Source organism: Ammospiza caudacuta, chromosome 1 (assembly GCF_027887145.1).
Source record: "Ammospiza caudacuta isolate bAmmCau1 chromosome 1, bAmmCau1.pri, whole genome shotgun sequence".
In the NCBI taxonomy this organism is placed as follows: Eukaryota; Metazoa; Chordata; class Aves; order Passeriformes; family Passerellidae; genus Ammospiza; species Ammospiza caudacuta.
Window position 1 is genome coordinate 120577079 of NC_080593.1, and position 13072 is coordinate 120590150.

General features: G+C 43.4%; 1 protein-coding gene across 1 annotated transcript in view; it reads right to left on the reverse strand.

Annotated features, from left to right (window-relative positions):
• ARFGEF1 (ADP ribosylation factor guanine nucleotide exchange factor 1) overlaps window positions 1-1450 on the reverse strand; it is an 84184-nt gene extending 82734 nt beyond the window's left edge. Inside the window, exon 1 of the mRNA XM_058817333.1 lies at window positions 1101-1450. Within this exon, the coding sequence (XP_058673316.1) occupies window positions 1101-1224 (124 nt within the window). The 5' untranslated portion in view covers window positions 1225-1450. The remainder of the gene's footprint in view (window positions 1-1100) is intronic.
• Window positions 1451-13072: the final 11622 nt, after the last annotated feature.

Here is a 13072-nt window from a genome sequence, read left to right on the forward strand (position 1 = left end):
CGGACATTACTGTACAAAATCAAGATAATTATCTCCAAAACAGAAACAATTACACTACAAAGGGAGGGACATAATCCATTTAACGTATTACTTAAATGAAACAGGCTTTTCTCTAGAAGTCTGTCAGTAAGTATGTCAGTATTTTGCCACATAGGGTCAAGGCCCGCCTGTGCTCATCATGTCAGAATCGTGAAGCCCAAGTTGTCCTTTTAAGCTGCCTGTAACTGGATGCCTGCATGTGCTTTGTGCTATCCAGCCCCGGTACTTCCCTCACGCTTCCAGCCGAGGCGGCGCTGACACAGCTGCACCACAAACCCAACACCCTTCCTTCGGCCCGAAGTAAACGTTCCCACATATCGGGAATCCAACGACATGGGGGCTGGACTAGGTGATCTCCAGAGGTGCCTTCCAACCCTAACAACTCTGTGGTTCTGTTATCATCCTGGCCGCTCCAGCTCTGCCATGCATGAAGGAAGCTCTCTTCCCCATCAGCTGTCTCCACCAGGAACGACTCGCCTAAGGCTCTCCCTCACACATCTCCTGGACCATCCTCTCCCTCTGCAGCCCTCCTCCCGGCTCCGAGGAGCCACCAGCTCCAGACATGGCCCGCTGTCATTGTCTCTCGCTCTCCGCCACCCCCTCTTCCTCACCCGTCCCTCCGCCCTCACCGCTGCCTGTCACCTGCTCCCTCCCCGCCGGCCGTCTGCTTCCAGGTCAGCTCAGCTCAGCTCCGTGTCTGCCTATTCATCCTGCGAGCAGGGAGGAGGAGGAGGAGGGAAGGAGGAGGAGAACAGCCCGGCGGGCGCCGCAGCGCCCTCGCCGCTGCTGTCAGCACGGGGCCGCTCCCGGCGAGGGGCGATGCTCGCCCGCAGCCAGGGCGCCCACATCTCCGGGGGGCTGTGCTGCACGACCCGAACCTGTGCCACGGCTCAGCCCGCAACCGCACTGCCCCCGGCCCTTCCCTGCCAGGCTGCCCCTCTGCCTCGTTCCCTCAGAGACCGCACAGCCCCCCCGCAGCACAAACACACACAGGCGAAGCGCACCCCGACCTCTGGCCGCTCCTTCCCTTCCCTTCCCTGCCCGCCCGGGCTGCGCCTCACCTAGTGCCACCTCGCAGGCTTTGCGCAGCTGGGAGTGATGCGCCTTCTTCACCTCCTTGTCGGCCAGGATCTTCTCCAGGGCCCGGGTCAGAAACATGTTTTTCGTCTTCTTCCCTTCATACATGGGCGCGATCAAGCCGTGAGAGGAGGAGGAGGGTGGAGCGGGGAAGTGAGAGCGGGGCACCGGCCTTTCCCACCGGGAGCGCTGCCAGGGGCCCCGGCGGCCGCGGGGGAAGGGCTCCCTTGCAGGGCGTCCCGCCACCCGCTCGGCGGCTCCCCCGGGGGAGGCTGGGGTGGGCCCGGGCGGCGCCGACAGCCAACCCCCGCGGCTGAGGGAAGACGAAGCCTTCTCCTCCCTTCTCCTCCCGCCCCCGATGCGTGTGTGCGCGGACGGCGCCCGTCAGTCCCCGAGCCGCCCCCGGCCCGCGCCCGCCTCCATCAGCACCGGCGGCGGCGGCCGCAGCAACAACCTGCCCTCGCCATGTTGGAAGGAAGCGACGTCAGGGCCGCAGCCGGAGCGGGAGGAAGCGGCGGCCGTGTCCCGGGAGGCAGGGCGGGCGGAGGGAAGCGGGAGGGCGGGGGGCAGTCGCCTTCTGCCCGCCCCGCGGCCGCGCTACAGGTGGAGCGGAGCCGCGGGAGGCACCGAGCAGGGACGCACGGAGATGGCCGCTGCCACCTGGGAGCTGGACGAGGAGGAGGGGCAGGGCTTCCCTTCCGGGCCACCAGCGCTAGGAGGTGGAGGAGGAGACGGAGGCGGAGGAAGGCTCTCCCGGGATGCGCCACCTGCTCCTAAAGGGCGGGCTTCGTCGGGGCTGGGGCAAGGGATCTCCCTGGGAGAGGAGCTGCCCTGCTTCCACGATCGCCCTCCCTCATGAGAAACGCCCGAGGCTCCGGCTCACGGGGAGCGAGCGGAGAGCAGCCCCCGGCACCCAGGAGAAAGGACGGGAGAAGCGCACTGGGGTGTGGGAGGTGTCCGGGCTCCCCGGGGCAGTTCCTCAGTCCCTCCCCGCCTGGTCCTGTAGCACCTGTAGGTTCGCGTGGTGCCCTTCCTTTATCTCCTGCATCCTCTAACTGAAACGCTGCCGTCCCGCGTTTCTTCCCACTGCACGTGCTCTAGGAGTATAGAGCACTGAAAAAAGTAATAAAAAGCTCAGGTCGACCGTGCCTAGCTGGTAAGCGGCGAAAACATAACAGGACCACCTTTTGCACTCAGAAGTACTAGTGTACTAATATTTAAAAGTCGAATTTGGCGCTAACTGAAAGCAGGTCTGGTTTAGAAAATTTTTACCTGGTTAAAAAAATATCTTAGACATTAATCTGGAAATGAAAGAGGCGAAGTTCTAGATGTACCTTTGAAGCAGAGTGGGACAAGGCTATAGATAGCATCGGTGTGCGGAAAGGAGGGATGGTTGTGGAAACCAGGGGGCACCTCTGACCTCTGAGGACAGAGCCAGCACACCGCAAAGAAGTTATCCCCAGCAAGCCTTTTCAGTCTGTTCTCCGTTCCTGTGGTTCTTATGGATCAGTCAGGAGCACAACCTTTGGAAGTTAATCCTGACACCTTCCTCAGGGAGCATTCAGCAAACCTTCCCAGTCTTTTCTTTACTCCTGTGGTCGTGCTGTATCAGGCAGGAATATGACCTTCGGAAGTTAATCCCAACTCTTTCCTCATGGAGCATTTAAGAGAGTTTGCCCAGGCTGCCATGCCAGTGCTAAGGCCTTATGAGGAATTTATTTGAGCACCTGTTTCCTTATGTACAACAGAGTCACTGTAGCTGCATTAGTAAAGGTACAGTGCTGTCAGCTCCCCAGTGCAGAGGCAGCTAATGCTGCCCAGGGTTGCTTAACCCAGTTTCCCAAATGAGAAATTGTGTGTGCCAAAGTGACTTGATGCCTTTCAGGTACCTCTGTTTGACTTTTTAAGGAACACCCTGGACCAGGAATCCTGCTAAAGCTAGAGGTGAATGCAAGACTTATCTGTTTGAGCAAAACACTTGTTCTGCTGAAGTTACTGTATTTATTCCAGTGGCTTTTTCTGGTTCCTGGCTATTTTGCCACCCAACTGATAAACCATAAGAAAGTAGTAAGAGGGTGTATCTGATTTTAGCATTATGACAGCTTTATGAGAGAGTTAGCAGTCAGATCACCAAGCACATTGATTCCTGAAAAAAGACCATATTAAGATTGTGTTGATTTATTCAAAAGACCATGTCTTCAGCAGCAAAATTGCTAAGCATACTTGAATTATTTCTAGTAATTTATTTAGGGAAAACCATTTGCCTATCGACTAAATCTTTTTTTTAAAATTATATTTATGCATAGGTGCAAGTTCAAAAATGCAGATGTCAAAATTACTTTGGTCTTTCAAAGCTGCCTGCCAGTGACCACATGGCAGAAGTTAAGAAATTCCATGGAGTTCTTGCTGGTAGGTTTGCACAAATCATTTGAGTCCAGATTCCCTTAGCCAAGTCAGGGCTTACAAGTTATTTAGCAAATGGAGTTTACAATTGATTTTCACAGTCCATTTAGCAGAAATAGACTTGCAATATGAAGGAAAAGAGTATCTGCATGTAAAGAGCACTGAGCACTGCAGTTATCTGTTTTGTTCATATTAATGTCTATTTCATATTCTACACACAAGATAATTTTACATGTGAAATGTGCTTTAGCTGAGCATATAGAATTACTGCTGAAGCATCTGGAGAAAAAGACCTGTCAAAAAGAGACTCAGCTCCATGTCTTTCATTCCTGCTCTAATACGAATACTTGTTTTGGTTTGGGTGTTTTTCAATGCCGTTTGAATCTTCAAATTCTGTTCTCAGTTTCAAACAACTGATCTTTTGACTCAATTTGTAACTTGGCACAGCTGGTAATCTACTACATTTACATTCCAGTCACAAGAAAACACTACCTAAACTCTGCCACAGTGTAGAGCCTGCTTCTGAAGTTGCACAGGGAGATCTTATTGTAAATCCCCTGTCCTGTGGGTTAACATTCAGTTTCCTTCCCAAAGATGAGTCAATAAGGATGGAAATCCTAGGGGGAATATTACATATGTAAAGGAGAATGAGAAAACTCATGAGAACGAAAAGGTGAAGATTTAGAATATTTGTCTTACATGGATCCCTAACTAGAATCATTTAAGTTGGGAAAGACCTTTAAGATCATTGAACCTAACTGTAAAGCCAGCACTGCCAAGTCCACCCCTGAACTGTCCTTAAGTGCCACGTCTACATGCCTTTTAAATGCCTTCAGGAATGGTGCCTTAACGACTTCCCTGGGAGGGCTCTTCCAAAGCTTGACAACCTTTTTGGTGAAGAAATTTCTATTACTATCCAATCTAAACCACCCTTGGTGCAACCTGGGGTCGTTTCCTCTTGTCCTATCACTTGTTACTTGGGGAAAAGGCTGACACCTACCTGGCTACAGTTTCCTTTCAGATATTTGTAGTGAGTGATAAGGGCCTTGCTGAGCCTCCTTTTCTCCAGGCTGAACAATCCCAGCTCTCAGCTGCTCCTCACAAGACCTGTGCTCCAGACCCTTCACAGGCTCTCTTGCCCTTCTCTGGACATGCTCCAGCAGGGACCCCCCGGCCTTTCTCTCTAGTGAGGGGCTCACAACTGAGCACAGGGTTCAAGGTGTGCCTCACCACTGCCAAGTACAAGGGGACAATCACTGCCTGGTCCTGTTGGCCACACTATGCCAGTGACCTTCTTGGCCACCCAGGCAGATGCTGTCTCGAGTTCAGCTGCTGTCAACCAGCTCCCCCAGGGTCCTTTTCCAGTGGGCATCTTTCTAGCCATGCTTCCCCACCCCTGTAGCACTGCATGGCATTGTTGTGGCCCAAGGGCAGGACCTGGCAATTGACCTTTTTGGCTTGTTAAACCTCATAAAGTTCACTTTGGCCCATCAATTCAGCCTGTCCAGAGCTGCAGAGCCTTCCTGCCCTGCAGGTGATCAACACTCCCACCCAGCTCAGTGTCTTCTGCAAAGTGACTGAGGGTACACTCAATCTCCATGTCCAGATTGTTGATAAAGTTATTAAACAAGACTGGGCCCACTACAGAGCCCTGAGGAGCAGATTATGCTGTAGGACAGCAGTGCCTTGCAAAGAAATCCAAAATGCTTGTTGTGTACAGATTCTAATGCCTGAATTGTTTTGGTTTCAGCATGCAGATCTTTGCTTTACTAGTAAATGTCTGACTGAAGAACTGTAATCCTCATAGTTGTGGAGATTCCTATTTCGTTGCTGAAGTCCTGAAGATATGGAAAAGGACTGTTTATTGCTTTTTCTGCTCAAACTGCTAAGCCTGCTGGCAACATGATGTATGAAATGTTATAGTTGTCCAATCAAACCTGAGAAATGTTTTCTGTCCAACCTAAAAGAAGCATGCAGTATGTATGCCCTAAAGCACAAAACCATCACTGTTTTTGTGGAGCCTTAACATTTAAAGATAGAGCAACACAAGAGAAAAATGTGTATTTGTGAAACACTGCAAAAATTGCTATCTAGTACATTTTTATTTGCCAGTTAATTGGAATATTCTAGAAGCTATTTATATTGTTTCACATATTTAAACTGTTTTGAGTGAGTGTTAGATACTTGTTTAGTAAAAAACTGTAGAGAACTTTCCATGTGAGAGGGAACAATTGGCACCTGCTTCTGCTGGCTTTATGTACCACAATTGTATGTAGTGCTTGTTTAAAAACGCTGATAAGTAGGTCTAGAAGCCTTTGCTTAAAAGTCAGATGAGCAGTAAAAGGGAATAGTAAAAGTGCAATTTCATGCTTAGAAAAATCTAATGATTTTCAGCTGTTCTGCCTCCCAGAGGGAACTCTCAGCTCCCATCCACTTTCTTGTGTTGGTCCAGCTATGTAACTGTGGCATCAGTTATTTCACCTGTGGTTCAGCCAAAAATCAATTTTACAAGAAAGTTAGTTTTCAGTGGGATCAGTGAATTGATCAGACTTCCCTGCATGTTCAGTAAATCTTACACAAGAAAGGAAGTGGGGACGGTGGGTGATGAGGAGGACTGCTGCTTGTGGTGGCACTGTCTTCTTAAATCATCTTGATGAGCTTTGAAACAGCACAGTGATAATTAGTCTGATCACTTTAAGCTTGAATAAAACAGAACTGCTACTAGAAGATGCAATCCTTCCTGCTTCTACCTAAATGTTTCTTACTTTCTTTGTCAGTGTAAGCATTTGCATTGCTGTGTGGTGAATTATGTGCTGAATTATAGTCAGAATTTAATTAGATTGAAATTAACTTGACGAGGAATAGACTATTTTGAATCCACATATATTTCATATCCCAATTTAACAGGCAACCTCACAGATGTTTGTGTTAGCTCAGGGGCATGGATAACACAAGAACAGGAACACAAAAATAGGTAAGAAGAGGTCAGGCTTGGGGTTTTTTTGCAGGGTTTTTTTTGTTTGTTTGGGGTTTCTTTTTGTATGGTCTTTTTGTTGGTTTTTTTGGGGGTTATTTTGTTTGTGGTTTTTGCTTTTTAATTGCAACAGTATCGGTGTATGCCAGCTTAAAATATGGTTTAAACTACTACTTTTAATATAAGTTTTCTTGATTGTTTCCATAGTGCAAGAGAGCACTCACTCTGTATGTAACCCCATATATAGGATGTTACTCTCTGTGTGTAACCCCATATATAGGATAGGTAGGTCCATAGATAAGACTAGTGCATTCCTGCCACTGCAATTGAACCTTTAATTGTGGTGGCTCACTTGTCACCTTCTTTAGCTCCTCTATAGGACTTTGCATCTGTTCCCATCCTGTTTTCATGTACCAGATGCACATAATCAGTGTGTAGTGGATCAGAGTCCAGATGGATCTGACAGATGGGAACCTGGAACAGGAGAGAAGCTGTGATTATGTTCTCAACTGCAGGGACCTTGGTGGAGAAGTGTCCAAGATTCTTACTGAATGCATAAGATTTAACAGGTCTGCTGGTGGTGCTTGATTGTGTAATACTGAGGTACAAACCAAGCATTCCTTTCAGTCCCTTTATGCACTCATAGGGCTGCCATCCTTTTAAAGTTAGGTGAAGCATAATCCGGAATGTTCAGTGTATCTGTTATGCAAAGGATCACAGTCTGTCAACCAAACTGCAAGAGGTACACTCACCATAAATGTACTTCAATGTTTTAAGAGTTTTTATGCTGTTTTGGGCTTTCTTTGCATAAATTCTGGAACTGAAGAGATCAGTTTGCTCACAGAGTGAGTATTCTAACAGGTTGCAGTATATCCACTGTTGCACTGAATGAGAAAAAAAGCAAGTATTTGTTAGCAGAGAGAATATGCACCAGTATGTGTTTTTTTCCAAATATTTGTACAAAAGCATATAACACCCTAGAGTGACCAGTAAGGAAATAAACATCCATCACTGTGAGGAGGCTCTTTCAAAGTGAAAAATCCATACCTTAAAGCTAAAAAGTACAGACTCTTGCTGTATTGAAATACATTCCTGATACTACAGTTCAGTGAGGAAACATACTCCTAGCAAAACATGCCATTTGTCAGTTTGTGACATGTAGGAAAAATGTTGGAGATCAATGAAAAAAAAATCTCACCACTTGTGGTTGATGGAATAAAGTTTTGAATTGTGGCTGAAAACTGAGAAGATATCAAAGGCCCCTGGCTGTAGCTTGAATTTATGTACTGGAAGTTATACCAGTGTGTTTGATGGAATATTATTCCTTTTTCTAATTCTTTTTCTGCAGGAATACCTTTTCTTCTAGCCTACCTATAGGAGTTTTCAACCTGTTGTTCTGCATGTTGCTCCTTTTCTTCTAGCCTACCTATAGGAGTTTCAACTTGTTGTTCTGCATGTTGCTCCTGCTAACAGATGAATAGTTCAGTTCCCAGCTTCCATGGCACCTCAGCACTGTTCCCTAATACTTTGAATGAAGGAGTGTAAGTATCCATCTTACAGACAGAAGGAAATGCTTTTTTTAAAAAAAAGTCATACAGGGTTTTAAAAAAGTTTCTTCAGTAGTTATTCTAACTTAAGGGCCTGATTATGTTTGTACCAGCCCTAACTGGCTTGAAAAGGTGATTTTCTGGGACACTGTTTAAGAGGGTGCTTTTTGGGGAACATAGTCATGAACAGCACAGATTTACCCTGAACTATGAAGATACTATACAGTTATTGTTGTATGTGAGACTATGCAAAGGTAAATTCAAGCCAGTGTAGTGACTCCTTCATGATTGCCAATATTTCTGTCTCTAAATGGCAAGAATATAAACCTCTGGCAATTTCCTGAGAACTTTTTGCACTGCAGAAGAAGACATTTGGAGAATGTATGGAAAATCTAGCAATAAGATCCCCTGATTTATTGCTTCTCCCAGCCAACTTCAGAGGATAAAATTGCTAAGGAACTATTATTGGATTCTAAGGAGAAACTATTGAAGAGGAGGAAGCCACAACATGATTGCCCTTTTTCCCAGAGATGCTGTCACTACCATTATGGATTTCCTGGATTACTCTGTGGGTGAGCCTGGTTAATTAGTTACCACCTCAAACACCTGTAATAGGAAGAACTACTATAGTATATAGCTTGTCCCACATTCCTAATCTTCAGTGTCTGTTGAAGAATCGGGAATAATCTGACAAATGAGAAAATTGACAAATTTACTGAAAATTATAACTGTTCCACCTTTACATCCTAGCTTCAGTCTCCTGAAGGTCTTTGTGACTATTGTGACATGATCAGTGTAAAGCATGCTGAGTTTTCCTACCAATTAGTAATTAAATAGCCTAGATAGAGAGTGCATGAAGTATTAGTCTGAATCTAATTTTTGTATGCTGTATGCCTCTTTTGCCCTTGATCTGACGTGAATTTTCACTGTAGTACTTTAAAACTTGAGTGTTTTCAAAGGTTTATGCAGATGTCTTTCAATGAGCTGTTAGTAAAGAAAAGTTGGAAATGGAAGTTGAAAAGAACAGTTGAAAATGAAAATCAGCTGAGAAAAGTTGAATGGAATTCAGCTGGAGAAAAATATCCCTTAAATCTTTGGGCAGGGTAAGTCAAATGAATAACAAGGGTGGTTTCCAAGTATTTTAATATCTGTGTTGAAACACTTAGATAAAGAGGTCATAAAAGTTATGTGAATTAAGGTGCAAAACAATGAGACTGAAGCAGGAGCCACTTTTAAATGCCACGAAATGAGTTTTGAATCTGCCTGATTGTTTCCTCCAGCAGCTGCAGCGGGTCATTTCCTGTCAAAAATGCAGTAACTGATGTTTGAGCATATACTATATAAATTGTGGTCTTCATGACATGAATGAAAGATTTTTAATATGAATAGCTTGAAAGATAAAATGGAATGGAAGTTATAGGTACTTTTGCCTAAAAGAAAGATATTAAAGAAGCACTGCAGTGATTCATTCTAATATGTCAGTTAGTGAACTGTTTGCTAGGCGTGTACTCAAATATTTTTACAAGACATTTTGAAACACCTGCAGCAATTTTGATTAGACTCCCATTATGTTTCTAGCTTCAAGTCAAATGTCACAGCCGATGTGCAATCTGGATCAGGAAAAACTGAAGTGGCTGCTTCACAGTATGTACAATGGGTGGTTTTTCATGACATTGAAAGCTGCTGCTGTCTGGATTTTGATCCAGGTAGACCTGGAGTGTTAAATTTTGATATTTGAAGATTTATATTCTGTGCTGTTTCTTTGTTTTATAATTCTAGGTCTTTCCATACAGAAGTATGGACAGTGGCTATCAGAGAATTTTGTTGAGCCAGTGGTACTGTTGAAATTCAGTTTATAATTTTTGTAGCTAAGAAAGTCAAACAAACATTGTTAGGCTGGTGCAAATCTCATTTATTGTAGTTTGTGAGACATGCAGCAGATAGTTTTACAGGGCCTTTGTAATAGATCCATAACAGTACAAATCAATGCTAATGATAGTCCTTATGGTGTTTTATACATACCTGGACCAAACTTACTTCCTTGGCTAGCTTTGGGATTAGATACATTTAGCAATAAAAGCTGCTTTATTTAATAGCAGGTTATAGCATGGAGCTTGAATCGGTGTGCATGGGATGAGGGTCATGCCTTCTGAATTACTGCAGGTGTCATCCTTAAAATCCTCCCTTGACAAGCCCCTTCTATTCATTAGTTTCTCCTTCCTGAAATTTTCCTGGTTTAAACTCTTGTCAGCACATTGCTTCTCTTTTGCTCACCATTCTAGAAGAGAAATAATGTATTATGGTGCAGAAGGATGTAATAACAAGGATATTAATGTGCACAAATGGCATGAAAACATATATAAGAAGGATGCAATATGGTGCAGTTTTTCAAAATGAGGCATGCTGTCAGGGAGCTCTCTCACATTCATGAAGTCAGTCCTGGTGTGGACACTTAGAAACCAGAAGATTCAGCATGGGCACCTGGAATTTCTGGGTTTTTTGGTGCAGCAGTATGTATGGTACCTTCAAGATAGCTGCCTTAATCCTAAGGCATAATAGTTAATGGAGAAATATTTAAAGGAGGGTACACAATCATGCATTACTTTATAATAGCAAATTGAGGCATTCATGTCACATAAATGAGACCCCATCAGAATTTTCCCTGAGTTTGTGGAGGCTTAAGTTCCCGTTTTCACTTTTTACTGTGGTGCTGTATCAAAGGTAGATTAAAATGCAAATTTGCTTTAAATTCACGGTGTACTGTATAAGAATGAGGTTGTGTCCTTTGAAATAGTTGTGAGCCCTCTATGGAAGCTGACTGTGCTCTGGTTTAAAAATCCAAGAGATAACAGCAATGTTTTATAGGCAAGCTTTGCGAATTTGAGTATATTTGATAAATGTGGTCACTCTGTGAAATATAGTGTTAAACCAGTCTGGTGCATATGCAAACATAAATTTTATTGCAAAACATTAATTTTAAAAAGTCACAAGACAAAAATCTGTAGTCACTAGTTCTGTGCATAAATTCTGAGGTTGCTTTTGCTACACCTTTTACTACAAAGTATTTATTTCACACATGCAATTCTGTTTTACCATCAACCTGTGACTGCATTTTATTTTACTTGCTCAGGAAAAATATCAGAATCAGTTTTCTTTCTAATGAAGGTATCGAATTTTACAAGAAAAAGATTGGTTTTGCAGTGGGAAGCTTAAGAGGTTATAGCTTACTTTGAATATTTGTTCACTAGTCTCCATTACTAATAATTTGCATCAAACGTGGAGTTCTTATACATTCTTACAAAATTAAAATAACATTTTCACTTTAAACTCAGTATCCTTTAAATATCATAAACAAGGAAAAGAGAGAATTAGCAGAGGAGACTGACTGTTTACAGGGGCATTTACTATGGATTCAGCAGGCAGCTGACAGCCAGGCAGCTGCTGGAGCTGCTGGGGTAAAATCCACAAGGTCTTAACAACCCTGGAAATTTCTGTTTTCAGGGACAAATTTGGAACTGCCCCATGACAGAATCTGAATACTCTGCATTGCTTGATTATTCATGTACTGGTATACTACGTGTCTTTGGTATTTTCTGTATTCTGTATAGCAGTGTTTGTTTGACTTCTAAAAAGTCTGTCCAGGAAAAAAAAGAAGAAGAATTCACCAAGCAGCTAACTCATTAGATTAGTGTTAGGTGGCTAATTGTTATTTATGGAGGCTCTTACATTTTTGGCTCTCTCTCCAGCAAAATATAAAAGGAAGAAATGAAATGTGAATGTAGAGTAACAAAAATAGCAGGTGGGATTAAAAGAGACATGAGAGACAGAAAAGGAGAAACGTCCATGGTCCACAGCACCTGAAAGATGCCAGGCTTCCCTTGTGGTGGCTGAATAAATTAGGCCTGCCTGAGTTAAAGTTGTGCAACAGAAATACAGATAGACAGTTTGCTGATTATGTGGACATTATTTTTTGTTAGACAAATATTTAGAGCTAAAGTAAATAACATTTATTTTTAAGACTCATACGCTGACTCTTGCTATGCAAAAAGACTGACATCTAATGAGTAACTCAAGCAGTACTGATGGCACCAAGTCTAAGGTAGATGTGGCCTGTCATCCACTACATCCTTTATTTTTCTCTACCAACTAGAGGGAACTAAGTCAATTTAGTTTAGATAAATAGCTTTGACACAAAAGTCAGATGAGTTAAATCCCACCTTCAGAGCAGAAAGACCATGAAATTTTTTTCCCACACAGGTGAAAGTTGAGGCCTGCCACCCCAGAGAATGAATAGAGAAAAACAGAAAGTGAAAGGCAGCATTGGTAAGCTGTAACTCTAACACCTCTTTGTTCTTTAGTATCCTGCATTACCATGCCCCAGCAGAAGGTACAAGGGTGCCTGTTTTTTTTATCCAACATGTTAAGAATGGTTAGATTTATTAGGATATCTCAGAAATCTGAAGTAAAGTTTTTGGCTGTAGGATCACTGCCAGTTTTTGTCAATATGCTGAACTATACTGACTGTGCTGTTAAAGGTTTGGATCTTTTTTATGGTGGTGTATGTAATTGTCAGGGAACACCTAATGTGAAGTACAGTGCGAGTTCATGATTTAAGTGTGTGAGCCTTGATATAGTATATTCTTTTGTATAACAAATTTGCAGAATTTAAGGATTATTTATTGATTGTTCCTTTTAAAAATAGGTATATATTAGGCAAATAGACTGACCCTGGCTGTGTTAAAATAATTTCCCTTGCTGAATGGCAAGTAAAATGATACATATCCAATAGTTTTCACATTCCTTGCAGCCTTGAATGCTTTACTCCAGTGAATCTGAGCACGAAGTGTGATTTAAATAGATACACATTGTTGAGATTTGGGGAAGCCTAAGAAAGGCTTCCTTAGAAACATTCCTGCATAAATATCATCTCCTGGGTTGCAGTGCTGCTTTTTGCTTGGAATTTATTATGTCTTTAGTTTCATACTGTATATTGGTTGTGTTGCAATTTTATCCTATTCAGCTATGGTATCAA